The sequence below is a fragment of the Dromaius novaehollandiae genome, chromosome 12, assembly GCF_036370855.1.
Source record: "Dromaius novaehollandiae isolate bDroNov1 chromosome 12, bDroNov1.hap1, whole genome shotgun sequence".
In the NCBI taxonomy this organism is placed as follows: domain Eukaryota; kingdom Metazoa; phylum Chordata; class Aves; order Casuariiformes; family Dromaiidae; genus Dromaius; species Dromaius novaehollandiae.
The window spans coordinates 19,034,049-19,050,296 of record NC_088109.1 but is presented as its reverse complement, the minus strand read 5'-3'; the positions used below and the strand labels follow the sequence as shown (position 1 = coordinate 19,050,296).

Genomic DNA, 16,248 nt, shown 5'->3' with positions numbered 1-16,248 from the left:
TTTTCATTTTTTATTTCAAACGAAATGCTTCCCCTTTCCCCTTCCTCCTGCCCTCCCTAGGGCTTCATATTTCCGTGCTGTGATTTTCCTATTTCATCTCCGTAGTGCTAGGTAAACTCACGAGGGATGTCTCTTGGTCTGGACTTCAGCGCTTGGGAGGTTCAGGAAGGATAAACCCCAGCCAGAGCCTGGGTGCAGAGGGGCTGCAGAGCTGATTTGGCCGCACGTGAGAGCAGACCCAAAAGTTACTTTAGCTTAACGAAATGAAGGGGCCGAGGGAGCAGAATTATTGTCTCTAAGTATCAGGTAGGAGGCAGAGAAGATACTTAAACCAAAGAGAGATCTTGGCTTAAGAACAAACAGATGTCGTTTGGCCATGAATCATTTTAAGCTGGAAATAAGAAAGTGCCAACCCATCAGAGCCTTGGAGGAGGCGTGAACCTGAAGCTCAGTAAATTTTTGAAGGGGATAAGACATGTCTGCAATGGAGAAGGACAACTTGACAACCCAGGAGGTCCATTCAAGGGCTGGGTACCTGAAAGTAAACCAATGCTGCTAGTTACAAAATGCAGAATTAAGCATGTGTTTTTGTCCTTGCATGATATTGTGCATTTCAGTTTATTTTAAAGAATCATTGTTAAAAAGGCCGAAAGAAAAGGTACTTCCTAATTTTTGTATATTTGTAGCTGAAACGGTTCTTTTTAACCTTGAATCTACCAAGTAAACAAAGCACTTTACTCAAAAAAAATGGTACTAATATTTGCCTTTCAAAATCTGTTTTTCATTGAAGTCTTGTCTATGCAAAGTAATTGATTGAAATAAGTAGTTCTCAATTACTGCTGCACAGATTATGTTCAGAATCAAAGCTGCATTTTGGCAGAGTATTTTCCCTGTTTCCTAAGTGAATTTTATTCCAGGGTAATGTGGCTATACTGGGACAGACAGGGGGGCAATTCCAAAGAGAGTTATTCTGCAAAACTACTGTGCTGTATTTTATCGTGTCCCTAAGGTCTAACATTTATCTCAGGGAAAATATTTGTGTGCCTTAGTGGTGTATTTTGCAAATTACCTCAGATTAAAGTGCTCAGGCAGGATGCTTCCCCCTCCACCCCCCATCAATTTTAGTCCAGTCTTCAGTACAGCTAACTATACGGTCATCCAAAAATGCTGTGACTGGTTTGTGTTCAGTTACAAGAATTGAGCTGGGTGGTTTTCATGCATGTTCAAATGGACAGGGCTTCCCTTCAAAGCTTTCGCAGTGCTCACTAATCACATCTGTATGGGCTGGAAGGTCAAAAATAGCAGAGACCTTGAGCCTGATCTACGTAATCCCCTTGAAGATGTGTTCCCACTTTGCTCCAGATAAAAATAAAAGTGCAGGTGAAGCATCACTCACTCGCACACCATGTGCAAACCAGTGGAGTTTCTGATAGCCTTCCCTAGTGCAAATTCACATTAAACTGAACAAGCAAAATCAGTCTTTTGAGATGTGTATGATACATATGCTGGAGTTGCAAAACCAGTAGTCTTTTGTGGGCAGAGGAACCTCAGGCACATCTGTCTAAATGCCTGTCAGTGGGCATCTGAGGGCTTACCTCCAGCTAAAAGCAAAGTCATTATCAAATTCCCTTTTCATGGTTCAGTTGAATGGAAGATGTTTGTGGAGAGGCCTACACCGATAGTCCTGTTCATTTGGTCCTCAACTCATAGGTCTTGAGAAGGTCCTTATAATCCTACACCTTAAAGAGATTTGCAGCAATGGAACAAAATTGCAAAGCTTTAAAGCGATAAGGTCGGCTTAACTATATGGACTATTTGTTGCTGTCCCAGCAATGCTCTTGGCGTGTGAGGCTAATTAACGTCCACGCAGGAAGGTGTTAGCTCCTTCATCTTGTGGTGAGAACGTGTGCTGGAGTCAACTGCTCTGCACCTGAAGGGTCTTTCTGTAGCCTAAGATGGGAGCACATTTTTCTCCCTGTTTGTCCTGTGTTCAGGCGCTGAAATGTCACATAGTAACACAAAGAAGCATTTCTTTTTCCTTGCGCTGCTGGCTGCAGCTTTGCGCTCCCCGCAGCCAGGGCAGCGAGAGTTAAAAGATCCTTAAGACGCAGTGGGAAAACTTTGCAACCAATATATCATAACAGCTGATAATTGCCTGCCCATTGTAACAGCGTGATGGAAATCAGATTGCTCTTTGAGATCTAGCGTGTCAAACTGCAATGCTGAGATGAAAGGGAGCAATGACACTGAGCATAAAATATCTGGATTGAGTGAGACCCACTGATGCTGTTAGCTTCAGAGGACGTCTCCTCAGCCCTCCCTCCCTTCTGCCACCACCGTGAGTGCCTATTGCCTTGAATTTTATGAGCAGAAATACTGTCTTTCTACATGTTTCTTGAAACATCTCTCCCCCCATAGAAACGGAGTCATTTTACCTTACTGTCCTTACCAGAAGGGCGTTAAATGGTAAGAGCCAAACAAAAAAGCAATACCTAATCTCGCATTGTTAGAATTGGATCTCCTTCTCAGTTGCTGTCCCTAGTGATGGAAAGCCATGGTAATTAGAGCTGCAATCAGCTATTCAGTGGAGACTTGAACTCTTTTTGAACAAGCCACTCACTTCTGTTTGCCCTTTAGGCTTGCAGTGAAGAGCGAGCTGAAAGTCATGCCACTTCAGCCTCTAGCTGCCAGAAAATTTCAAACTGTCTTAGCAGCTGCTGAATTAGAGAAAGAGTGAGTCCTAGCTGCATTTAGGACAAAATCACAACTTGGGAGTCATATGACTGTTGCCACAGAGCACGTTTGCCTCTGCCAAAGCTTCTGGAGAGGGAAGAAAAGTTCACCGTTTCCAACAGCGCTTTCACTTCTCCGCACAAGGAGCAGGATATTACACTGGGGTCTTTGTCCTGCGCTTGGATCCCTAGGCACCACCGTGGAAATCTGTCCTGGCTGAGCTCGGAGCTGCTGGCACCGATGGATTTGCAGGACGTTGGCCCAGGTGGCAGTGGTCTTCCAAAGGGCCCCATTGGTTGTGTGTCCTTGGGGCTGGAAGCTGAGGTGAGGTGTCTGGCATGGCAAATGTTGGCTGCATCTGTGTGGCCTGCTCAAGGTGGCATCGCTGCCCCTCTCCCACCGCGGTGTAGTGCTCCCACAGCGTGCTGGATGTGGCTTCGAAGTCTCCAGAGATGAGGAGGTTGCATCTTCTTTATCATGGTTTTATGTTAATGCAGATTATTTTTCTCTGAAGTTTAAATCTTTTGCTTGTTCTCAACCGAAAGGTGGCTCTCATACCCTTGAAGACCTCTTTCATTCATGTCTTCCACGGGTCACATTTTGAAAATGGTAATTCCCTCCTGTCTGCCTGGCCTTCCTCACTTCCTTCCCCAGACCACCCATCATGGCAGCTTCTTGCCCCAGCAGGAACAGGAGCGTATCTCATTCCTCTCTGCCAAACGGGGTGCTCAGCTCACCTCTCATTTTTGGAAAATCCCATTTCAAGTCACCTCTTTTTTCCTTGCTTCTCTCTCCTTACCTCCTGTGAACCACCACCAGTGGTGCCTCCCAGTACCTTCTGCTCAGGTATCACCCAGCTTATTGAGTCTCCCAGCAATTTATCAGTTGGTATGGGTTATTTTGAGATGTACATTGTATAATTTCTGATTCCATAGTGTGAGTAATACCATCCGGAAATAACTTGTGAGGGTGTTATCTTTGATAGCTTGTGAGTACTCCTAATTAGTTGGTAAATTAGATGAAAAAAATTATCAGAATCATAGTATGTTTAAGGAAACATATGTCCATGTGTAATGCCAAGGGTTTTTTTTCAAATTCATTATAATTCTAGTGTTATAGATTTCCTGATTAAATTGGGAAACTCATTTGGCATTTATAAATCTATCTTCAATCATTTCCTACTGTTTATTTTTGTTACTGTTTCCTTTAAAGAGATTTGCCTGGGAAGAAGGAAATCAGATTAGTAAAGTTTTTAAGTTGGTCTACAAATTGCATTAAAATGAAATGTTAAAATAGTTTACAATGGTATCTTTCCATTTTTTGAAAATAGACAACCTTAATAAAAGCAAGTTGCATGACTAGCTAAACACTAAATCAAATTTAATACAATTTTAACACAAATTGCCTAGTTTTCATGAATTATTTGCAAGGAAGGAGCAGGTCTTGAGGAACCTTTATTGGGGAGTAGTTGCATCTTTTTTCTGAAAGCACCAAGTTTCTCTGTGTTATTCTTTTCTCTCTGTTAAGTGGAATTACATTCTAAAAAGGCTGAAAAGCTGATGAGACTTTAAAGCAAGTTTTGATGTCACATTTACTATTCTCTTACAGCCTTGTTCTGATTACGGACTGTTATATCAAGGAGCAGATACAGAAATCAGTTGAAGTCAGAAAAAGGAAAAATAAAGGAAAAGTTGCACATTTTGGTATTTTTAATACAAAGTTTGAAGTTCCTACCCCTTATTAGAATTGCTTATGTGCATGTATTTCCATCCACTGTGCAAGTTAATTTTCCTCTGCAAAGCTTCCGAGTGTTAGAGATGCCTTTTTGGGGCAATGCTGCATATTGTTATGCAGCACAATACACTGATCACTGGTAATTGGTTTTGTAGAGCAAGCTAACAGCAACTTGTTTTCTCTTTGGGATAAAAATAAGCCAAACTTAACATTTAAAATCAGGTCGTCTGATACATATTGTAATATTTGGAAATTACACAGAGTTTTTTTTCCCTTCAAAGTGCTTGACAGGTGTTAACCTTAGCGACATTAACCGTTTATTTCTGAGGATCTAAATTTGCAAGGCCTGGGATAACCGTGCTTGCCAAAAAGGCGCAGGGTGAAATTTTGGTCCTGCTGAAGGTTGCGTCAAGGCTTCCATTAAACTCCAGGAGGCAGCAGGGTTTTGCCAAGGTTTTGCATGCCTACGAACGCCTGCAGCCGCGCAGGGTAGTCCCTGGTAGCTTGTTGAGCCCCTAAATAGTCTGATGTGCAGTACTGATGTTCATAAAAAAGTGCACTTGTGGGAACTGTTTAATTGGCTTTACTGGGTTGTGTGGGAGTTTCTCGGTGCAACGTGTCCAGTTGAAATAAGAACCAACAAATTCCAGTAGCAACCTTGAAAAGCCCAAGTGCTTAAAAATTAGGCCCCCTGTTAAGCCCCTTGGCTTGAAAACCCTAAGATCCAAAAATACTACCTACGATGTTCCTTTCATCTTTTTATTTCAAGCCTCTAGTATTCGTATTCAACTGCCTGGAGACTAAGCAGCTTCAAGCAAAGCAGGTTCTCATACAAGCACCTGACTCCAAAAACAACAGCTTTAAAATACTACAGTCCCGATAATAAAAGAGACTTGGCATCACCAGCATGGTGACATTTTAATTGCCTGCAGCGTTTTCCGCTCTCGCTGGTGCGGTGCAGGCGAGGTGCCGATAGTGATACGTTAGTCACCGGAGGCACAAGCGTTTTCCCTTCATTACCTTCATTTGCACCGATTCTCTGGCAGAAACGAGTGAGCAAACGAGGAGATGGCCGCGAAACCCGCTTTGGGGTCAGGGTTAGTTTTACACCGGCTGCCCTGCGTTTCTGTGGCAGCGTGGCCAGTCTGTGCTGTAGCTCCTGTCGCCCAGATATATGTGTCATCCGAGCTGCAGAGCTGCTGGCAACGGTAAAACGGGATAAAACAGTTGCTGATTCATTACTTGGCATTTTACTACTCACTTTTCATGTATTTTAAGGGCTAAGATTGTTTCCTGGAGGTTGGAGGTTTTACGTGAGCTTGGTTTTAAGGTCAGGAAGAAACCTGTTCTTTAATCATTAAAGAGGTGAATGATTAACATATTTGGAATAGCAAAATAATTTGCTTCACCTAATCTTGCCCGTTCGCAAAACCCAGTTGTGATCTTGTGAACGTTAAACTCATGTCTGCCTCTCTGTGGCAGCAAATTTGGGTCTGCTTTAAAATCAGCCAGAAAGCCAAAGCAGTTGCTGCATGCTGGAAGTAAAAATGGTCTGATATCTTCCCATCAGGGTGTTTTATTGCATGAGCCACCTTATCTTTGAGAAAGCAGTAGGCTCTTATATGGGAACAGAGCTGGAGATGGCTTGGCAAATGAAAGATGAAAGCTCTGAAATTCCTCCTAAAGGCTTTTTATCTCCTTAGCTTGAGATTTTGAAGGTCTTTTTTTTTTTTTTTTCCCCCTTCTTGTTCATGTTTTGATTTGGTTTCGGTATTAAATGCTGAAGTGGTACAAGTGGAGCGACTCAAACCCACGCAGTGTTGTTTTATATCAAATGTGATGGGATGTGACACAAGGCGGCACAGCAGAACCCAATACTATGCATTAGATAAGGCAGATTTAACTGGAGACGTGCCTCCCACTTGGTCCTCGGGTTTCGGGCAGCGGAGCAGGCTTGGAGCTGCGCGGCGGCGAGGGCTTTCTTCCAGCCGCTGCTGCGCCCGCCCTTGCACGCTGCCGGGGCGGTGTTCGGGGTGCGTGTGCTTGCAAGCAGCAAGCTTTTCCCAGCCACGTTTCGGCCGGGCGCGGTGGCTGCTGCCCTGATCTGGCGTGATGATAATCAGTCAAAATAGAATTAATGAGGTATCGGAAGTCCGAGAAAGGTCTTAGTTTATGGCTGTAATTAAATACGTTTGGAGAGTCCTGAAAAGCAACAGCAGGTGGGCAGAATTGAGGGAGAAAGATGGTTTTGTAGTGTACTAGTTGATGGTTTTGTTCTGAGACAGATGATGCTTTTTAATGTATATCCACATATTTCTAAGTCTGTCTTTTCTGAGTTTCATTGCTTTTTGCTTTTTTTTTTTTCTCCATTTTGTGTTAGGAGTTGTTTGCTTGTTTGTTTTTCATGCTAGCTTTCCCTGGTCAGGTGGAGCTCTCTTTTATGACCGTAGCAGTAGTTATAACTGTAGCAGCTTCAAGGCCCCGTTAAAGCAATGCCTTTAGTGCCGGAAAAGCGAGCAACGCGCCAGGGGCTGGACCTGAAGAGCTCGTAGTGCCGGTGCACGGGACAGATGTGGTAGCGGAGGCTGAGCCCGAGCGAGGCTGCAGGAGGCTGAGCATCCCGGGTCGGTCCGGACCCTGCGGCTGGAGGCACATATTTTTGACTCCATCCTTACCCTCAGGGGCTAGTTTCTGAGATGGACGGTTACATACGTGAAGCATATTGAGGTACTGATTAATTTTAATAGAAAACTGTATTTTAAATCAAAGTTATGTTTGTGAAAAAGTGCGCCTTGCTCCCGCACCCCCGGGGCCTCGCCGTGGCACGGCCGGCTGGGCGCTGGGCATCCCCGCGCGGGAGGTCAAACCCTGGCCTGAAGGGGTTCAGTCCTGAAGGGCTCGTGGAGAAGGGCAGATTCCTTCATGCATATCTGCATACGTATGGTTATATATGTATAAATATCCTTTTTTTTTTTTTTTCTAATGGCATTGAGGTCTTTATTTACCTTCTGATTATGGTGCTCACCTTCTCAAATTTATGAGGTTTCAGAGATTCAATGTGTTTGCACATATTTGTTTAAATATTAGCAGAGATTTTCATCTAAGCATATGAGCTTTAGGAAAAACTCTTAATTTAATGAGCTTCATAAATAAAATTATAACAACTGCTGACATACATTCAACCATAGGCTAGATTGGTAATGGTGGCACTAATTCTCAATCTCTTTATTATCTTACTGGCTTGGCATTACTGTATATGTCTTACTCCGTAGTTAAATTTATATTTTTATAGTAATTAAGTAGCATTTTATTAGCCTATATCTTCTTTATTTCTTCTAAAATCAATTCTGATTTGAGATACTGAAAATATGACCTAGATTTCAATTGCAAGGAATTGTTTAGCATCTTGACCAAGAGTGAGTAATTGAGGTTAATACAATTGAACATCTTTAGAGCAACTAAAGCTGAAATTCTTGTTAATGACAGTAATATACTATGCCTCGTTATGTTTTTTGCCAGGGCCACTGGGTTAATAATGCCCAAGATGGTCGCTTGAAAACAACACTTCCCTAGCTTTAGCTTTTTAGAAATGGGGTGTTTTTCACTTAATTTGGTAGATACCAAACTTGATCTATGGCAGGGCTAAATTCCTTCGGTGTAGATTATTATTGTAATGGCTTAAAGCTTGTATTGTGTAGCTTATTTTTACGCTAGTGCAGTAGCACAGTTGTTTTGCAGATCGTGATGACAAGCAGAAAAGTTAGGCAGTTGCAACGTAGGGGTTTTCTTCTTGATGGCGCTCCTTATGGCTGCGTGCAGCTTCGTGTCTCTTGCTGCCAATTATTCCGCTATGTTTTCTTGTTCTTTCTGCAGTCTGGAGCAGATCAACTTGCATCTATTCTTTTTTTTCTTTTTTTTTTAAGATGGTATTTGGCCATTATTAAAAATTCTTTGGCAATGGCTTATGCGGAATCAAGGAGATTGCTTTGTCACCACCCATCTCCCCTCCCCGGCCCCTGGCGGCACTGAGGGCCATTAGCGTTAATTATTTAGAGTTCCTCGTTTTGCACACAGAAAAGGGCGATTGATGTGCAGTGCTGGGTAAAGGGCTGTGTACCCCGGACTCCGGTGCTTCGCCCCTCGCTTTCCGAGTGTCCGTGATCTTTGATGATAGCCCTTGGTTTGTATTCAGCGCAGTGCAAGCAGCACTATTTAGAAAGCAGTGGGGTTTTGGGGTGGGTTTTTTTTTGGTTTTTGCCATGCAGGAACATTTTCTCTGTAAACGTTAACTTTCTGACACTGCCTACAATGTTTCTTCTCTTTTGCTTTTATTCCTCTTCTGCTAATTTCCAGCTGCTGTGCCTTCTGCACGGCAGACCGTGTAATGGCGAAACCCAATGGGTGGTCTTCCCACCTAGGCTCGCCTCTGGCTTTTTTGCTGCTGGATGCGGGCAGTTCGCAGGGTGTCCTGGTTGGAAATATGAGGCAGTCACGAGAAGTGAAGATCCAGTGACAGTTGCTCTGTCTCTTCAGGTGCAAAGATACCCAACAGACTGGAAAACGTTGAGCAGTAGGCACAGACATTGCAAGCAGTCAGCAAGATCATACTTCTAGGTTCTTGACTGGCTCTTCAGGCGCCTTTATTCTGGGCTGGATTGTGCAAACTCGCACTGAATTGTTCCAACTTCAGCTGAAATACCGTTGAAGTGCACTTTTTTTTGTGGCGGAGGCAGAAGTGTTTGTGCCAGCTGCCCTTCACATCAAGCTGAGCTGTTCACGTGGGAAGGCTGGACTCCTGCAATGCAGGGAGAGACGTCTTCCTTGAGACCCAACCTCGAATTGTTTTGGTCCCCTGTTTGCAAAACGTGCCGCTATGGAGCAGGGCTTGATGCGTCTGGTGTCCGCCTAGGTAATTTTGGAGCACGTGTGGCTTTCCGTGGTCTGTCTCCAGGGCCTGGCCCAGGCTGCAGTGTGGATTTGTGGTTGCTTGTTGCGTTCTGGATATGCTTGGTGAAATACAGTTTTCCACATGTTGCAGTCTTCCCTTATTACTTTGGCTGCAAAAGACAGCAGATTTGGGAAAATATTCCCGTAAAAATGCAGGACCACCACATGTTGGAAAGAGCAGCTCTTGCGGTGATTCACCTTTTTTGCCCCCACCTTCTTCCGCGATGCCGTCGCAGGTAGCGTTCGGGTACGTACAGCCCCTGGCACCAGAGGGCTTACTGCAGAGGGATGCAGAATTAAAATGTGCCCTGTAATATGAAACGAACTGGATTGTGGCCTTAATTCATGGACTGCATCACTCAGGACTTAATGCAGTGTCACGCGATAGAAATATTGCTCCTGACGGGTGAAGGCATTAGGAGCACTGAAGTCGTGGTACAAAACTTGCTTAATGATTTGCATTTTTTTTTCCCTATGTTACAAAACATAGTGGAGCAGATGGATGCAGCCAGCTGTACATAGAGCTTTAGGGAGTACTGGGGAAAAAAGAGAGAGGTTTTTGTTAAGATAAATGTAATAATCTCCGTGATAATTAGTTTAATTTAGATCCCTGCATCTGACTCATTTTTGACTAACCTTGTACGAAGCTTTTCTTGCCATGCTGCCGAGTCTGTGGATTTGCTTTGATTGCAAGCCCTTTCCTTGTGCTTGCAGATTGCTCACTGATCGCTGGTATTTTTCATTAAGCAGTTGCTTTATTGCATTGTTATTTAGAGGGGAGTAATTTGTGTTTTCTAATTAATTTAATTCCAGTCACATTTTGCAAGCAGCTACAATGAGCCCATTGAAGGGGTTTTAGGTCATATTGACACTGTTTAGCAGATGCGCCGGTTTGTTTTTAAACACGCCGTTAACTCCGCGGTGACGAGGGCCCGTTCGGCCGTGTGGCTGCGCCTCCCGCAAGTTGGAACTTGCACCTGCAAAAAAACCCAAATCTGAAGATGCATTTTAGTGCTGCTGAAAGACATCTGTGTGGATTAAATCACAGAGGAAACACATTAGAAAAGGGGCAGATATAAACTGCAACTATGGCATTATCGCATTTCGGGAGGTTATTCCTGTGGCTGTAAGCTTGTCCCGTGACAGACTATCAACTTTTTAGTGAACACATCACTGATTTTGGTAACAGAGTCAATTGCTGCTAGTTCTCCAGCACACTCTGGCACAGAGCAGTGACGCCGCGCGATTCAGCGGCCTGCGAAGGACCTGCCGAGCAGTGGCCTCGTGTGCGTTTTCCATTATTTTTCAGCCGCTTTCCATCTCTTTTGGATTGGAGCAGCTGAAATTAATGACTAACGTTCACAGAAAGGTTTGTTCAGCAGCTCATACTTAACACGTTTTAACATTTAATGATTGCAATGCCATAAACTGAATTCTAGTGGGCTCTGAACCAACCACCCAGCTGCATCGCAGCTTTATTTTTGTAGGAAACATTCAGATTGCTGCAAAACCTCTCCTGGCTCCCGTTGTGCTTTCTAGCGAGGGTGCGTGCGTGCTTGCGTGCGTATCTGCTCTACCTATTGATTTAATAGGAAGGAGCATCTCGTGGAAAGGGAGGGTAAGCATGTGTGTGCATGCATGTGGAAGGGGAGAGAGCGAGCGGCAGAGACGGTCTATCTGTACGTTTGCATTTATGATAAATGGTGCCTGCTAAAAATGCAACTTGCCGTGAATGTTATTAGTGCTCTGCTTTTAAGCGTGTTGCACAAGCACAGCGGCTGTCCGCAGAAATGTCACTGCAGTCTGTGCTGTGGGGTTCAGGCGGTTTTGATGTTGCATCGTCCCCTGATCAATCAGGGCCCGGAGGGGCCTCGGTCGCTGGGGCCTGGATTCCTCAAAAGCTGGAAATACTTTATTTAAAGCTCGTGTTATGGTTTCCATCCGGGTCTGTTGAGCAGGCAGCAAGTGGGACGCTAGTTATCATTTATAATGTGGGTCTTGCACGTTCAGAGCTGGCATCTCCTAAATCGCCTTGAAACGAGCCTCTCCCTAGACCAGTTTGTAATTCAGTGACATCGCTTGTGTTCTCCGTGTAAAAGTTAGGCAGGGGCACGGTTTTTAGCATAAACAAAATGCATAAAGTAGCAAACATAATGCGGCGTAAATGCCACATAAATCACAGCCCTAAAGACAAAAGCAGATTTGGAGCGTCTGAATTACCGAGCGCTTAGCGTGTGGGGTAATCTGCAGTTGGGCTTTACGCCGGTTTTCCAGAGCGCGGGGGTTTCCCTCCTCTCGGGCTTTCGGCGCGCACAGACGCTGTCGGCAGCGGTCCCGCTCGCGCTCTCCCACGGCTCGCGCTCGTCACGCCGCGCGTCGGGGGCTGCTCCGGCGTGCAAAACCGTCCTTGAGAAAGCCTCCGCTCGCGGTTCCTCCTCCCTTCGCATTGCCTGTAGCCGGGATAAAAATCCCCTTTGTCCGGGCTGCCCTGGCCCTGGCCGGGGCATCGGCTGGGCTCTGTTTTCAGCCGCAGCTCCCTGAAATGCTGGTTAGCAGCTGCAGTCTCCGGCTGCCAACATTGATGCTTAGGCTGGGCAGGAGGGCAAGGTGCGTTTTCTCAGTAACATTCGGATTTGGGGGGAGTCAGACTTGCCCCCTGCATGCTTTTGCTTTCCTTTGCCCGGCTGCAGCCAGCCGAAACTGCCCCCTTTTTTTTTTTTCCTCCAAAAAAAAAAAATCTTGTAAAATACTTTTTAAAAAATCAACCTGTTCCCCGAGCGCTGCTCTGATTGGTCCGGGGAGATCGACAAGCCGATCGCGTCAAAAGGAAATATCCTTGGCTTAATTGTCGGCTAAGCCCCCCGTAATCTGGGGCAGCGCTCGCCAGCCTGCCCCAGCCGCGAGCACCGCTCCGGCAGCCTCCCTCCCTCCCTCCCTCCCTCCCCGGCCCGCGGCGCCCGGCGGCGGCTCTCGCCCCCCTGCACCACCCCCCCCCGCTCCCTCGCCCTCGGCTTTGATTCGATATGAACAGACTGGTAACTCCGCCGCGAGAGCGAGACCTGACATAACTCTGCAGATGGCTGCGTTCGGATGATGCACCTAGGGATTTTTTATTATTATTTTTTTTCTCCTTTACGGGAAGGTAACGTTTAGATGCTAATGTTTATTTTTCCCTTGTTGCCATTTTGCAGGACTGCCGGTCCCCAAGAAGAGCCCAAAGTCGGTAAGCACTTTTCTGCTACTATTTCTGTCTGTCTGTCTGGTTTGGAGGAGGAAGGCATGAGTTGGGCTTGGCTTTTTGGTGGGATTTGGTTGCTTTAAGTTGCCGTGCTGGTGCAGCAGCGATCGCCTCGCGCGGCTCGTGCTGCGCGCGGAGGAGGCAGGGGAGCACAGCGCGGAGAGGGAGCTTGCTTGCAAAGAAAGCCCGCGGTTTACAGGTCCCCTTCCCTGACGGATGAGCTGTTTAACCCACCAAAAAAAAAAAAAAAAGCTATTGTTTCCTTTTGGAAAGACGGGAGGCTCCACCTTCTTGCCGGATAGCAATCCTTGCCGGGTGTTCAGCCTTTCCCATTAACCCCCTGAGTTTTCTCAGGTACCGTCGGCTGAATTATTAGCACAGCGCGAGAGCATGTGCCCCGGCGGGGAGGACAAAGCATGAACCGGGCGTGTTTGCAGCTTCTCAGGGATGCAGTCCGCTGCCTGAGCCCTCGCTCTGGAGGCGTTTTCTTACTGAGCAGAATTATGCTGCAGGTGTGAGAGCCTCTATTAAAAAAACAAAAAAAATCGGTATTTTCCTGTTCCCTCTGATCTCGTTTCCGCGTGCAGCTGTTACTCGGATGACATGTGAGCTCACAGCTTGGGAGCTGTCGTCTGAAGTGTCATTAAAGCCCCGCGCACGATATCGTGGGAAGAAATTATCGTGCTATTTATATGCAACAGAGGGAAATGTTTTATTTTGAAAGGAAATGAAATATTTAGAGCCTGAAAGTTTCTGGAGATTTGACGAGAGGGAGGCAGAAGAGAGACTTGTTTCCTGGGGCAGCAGAGCGAGGGAGGTCTTTGCCGTGCCAGGCGGCAGCGCAAAACTTCTCCGCGGGTGCCGGGAGCTGCCGCCCGCGCCTGCGCCAGGCTCGGCCAGGGCTTTTTCGTGCTGCTGAGCAGAAAGCCCCTGCTTTGACTGCAAGTTCCCCGCTCGTCGGAAAAGCCAGCCCTGCGATAATTAATGTGGTTCGGATGGCTTAGGGCAGCGCCGATGACAGTCACGTGAGCCCGGGCCTCTGCCGCTGTCGGCTCGCGTTAGCCTCGCGCACCGTGGCCGCTGCGCGCTCGTGGGTTGTGCGCGGGGGGTTGTTCGGCCGCCGGTGAAACCGGGACAGGCGTGCGAGACGCGTGCAAGCCTAGTGCGCTGCTTTCCTCCCCGGTCGGCGGAGGAGCCGCACATGCGGTCTGCAGCCCCGCTGCTGTCGCTGAGCCCCCATGAATGGGTCGTGGTCTTCACCCGGCCCCCGCGTGCCTTCGGGCTCGGTCACGCGGGATCCGGCGGTGCCGGGCACCCGCCCTGTCAGCAGCGATGCTGTGGCGCTGGGAAAATCCCAGCAGCCTCTGAATCCGGGTCGGGATCGTCCCTGCTCAGTGAACAAAGAGGCTGCGTCTTTGCAGACAGGTGCAGCCCCGCAAGGGCCGGCTTTTCCCTGGCGTTTGCTTGCAGGAGCGGGTGATCCTGGGAAAGCAGCCCCGGCGTTGCTCTGCTGACCCCCCCCACACACACACTTCAGGGTCCCTTTGGTGATTTTAACTGTGGCCCTAGGCAGTGCTGTTGCCTCGAAAGCGCAGGACTTGCGGAGAGCGGAGCCTCCTGTTCCCCTGGGCTGCGTGGGGACGAGTCTCCTGCCCCTAGGCGTGACGAGCAGCGGCACCTTCCCTGCTGCAGCGTCGTGCGGCAGCGATGCGCGGGGTGGATTTGCGCTGACGCCAGAGCCCGTGCATCCAAGGCGTTAGTCAACAGCGTAAAGCAGCGGCGGTGTTAACGTACCTGCTTTTTGCAGCGTAGGGGTAGAGGTTGGGTTTAGCCTGGGCAGCCTGGTCCTCTTGGCTCTGCAGGCTTCCCCGTGCCGTGTTCCCGGCAGCAGCGCCGCGCTCGTCCCCCTGAACCGGCGCCCGGCTGGGACAGCGCCTGGCTGTGCTCCGCGTTCCCTGGGGACCTTCCCCGGAGCATCCCGATGTCGCCAGCTGACCCTGGCTCCCGCGGGCCGGCTCGCTGGTGCTGCCGCGGGGGCACCTGCCGGATACCTGGCACGGGGTGAAGGCGCTGCCTGTTTCCCCCGGGAACGCTCTCCAGCGTTTCTTCATTAATAAATCAGCTGCGGTTAAAGGAACAGCGCACACCCAGCCCTGCGGTGCTCGGCCCCATCGGCACTTGGGCTCTGTCTCCATCTCCTCTGCTGCTAGCGGGACAACGCGAGCTTGGGTCTTCGTCCTCCTCCGCTTCTCAGTGCAGCGAAAATCCCTCTCCCTTTTTTCCTATATCCTTTCCCAAAGCCCGGGCATCCACCCACCTTGCTGCCAACTCTTCTCTTTCTCAAAAAAGCCCTGTTTTTAGGCCTCACTCCCGTATTCCCAGTTGCCAACATCAGGCTGTTGGATTTGCATCTTGGAGGAGGTGATCGGGGCCTTTGAGAGGTTTAGTTTTGTTTTTTCTGCCTCCAACTTAGTCTTCCTGGGTGTTTTTCTGCCTATGCGTGTGCCTGCACGCGTTATCACAGGCACACTGATACCTTTTGATGCATTTTGCTGTGTTTCTCAGTTTTTAGAGAGAATTTTTTCAACCTTGGTAGAAAAGTCAAACTAGTAAAAAAAAAAATCTTCACAGCCAGATTTTGAAGTAAGCTGTGAGAGTGGCTGGACACTTCCAAGTCCCTTCTTTTTTTCCTCCCCACAAAGCAGACAGATTCACAGCAGCTGTCTGCATTGATTTTTTGTTTCCAGTTTCCCTTTGATTCTTCTTTAAATGAAAATGGATAATATTTTGGCATTAACAGTTTGGGGATATCCATTTTCAGTATGCATGTTTTCTAATACAGCGATTTTCCCTGCAATTGTCCTGATACAACATGGATGAAAACAAACTTACTTTTTTTCTTCTCGTTTTTTATACATCAAAATCTTCCACAAGGGGGCAAAGATTCTCGTTTCCAGCTCCGCTTTGTATCACCGCCAGGACCAGGTTCTCCGAAGTGCTCTAGAGCACAAAATCTATAACTAGATCATCTGAAGCCAGGGAGGGAGGAACTGCTAAGCTCTTTTGAAGAGCTTACTTTTCTTTTGGGTCTAAATAAATATGTTGTCAGCACAGCTGAACTGTGACCCAAAATGCGATTCCTGTGTGCAGCCTGTCCCTGCTGCACACATTCTCTTTTTCTTCCCCCCGCCGTGAAACGCAGAGCAAATCACAGCGACTCTGCTCTTGCAGTTGGGATGCCTGGAGACGCCTCTTCCGAAAGACTTTGGTGTCGGTTCTTGCCCCCGGCCGTGCTCTTGGCCACCACCGCCTCTTCTGCTGAGGCTTTCCCCGGCCTGACACAGCCATACACGGCTGCTGCTAACGATTAGTGTCCTCTCGCTGCCTGCAGCCACCCCTCGGCTGTGTCACCGGCCTCTGCTGTTTCAGCCGTCGCTGCACAAAGTAATGCTTAATTGCTCTTCCATTTAACACAAGTGACAAACTGGTCGGTGACGTGTGTATCTGTAGCATCTCCCAGCTCCGTGCTGTTCTGAGAGAGTTTTAGTGTCCATTTTCCTCCTATGTCCTTTGGGAGCTCAACAGCTTCAAGCTCT

At 47.5% G+C, this 16,248-nt stretch overlaps 1 protein-coding gene across 31 annotated transcripts in view; it reads left to right on the top strand.

Moving 5' to 3' along the window:
- Positions 1–16,248, top strand: part of MAGI1 (membrane associated guanylate kinase, WW and PDZ domain containing 1) — a 344,450-nt gene that overhangs the window by 292,576 nt on the left and 35,626 nt on the right. For all 31 annotated transcript variants that reach the window (XM_064519162.1, XM_064519147.1, XM_064519163.1 and 28 more), the window contains one exon: positions 12,606–12,637. In XM_064519162.1, the coding sequence (XP_064375232.1) occupies positions 12,606–12,637 (32 nt within the window). The remainder of the gene's footprint in view (positions 1–12,605; positions 12,638–16,248) is intronic.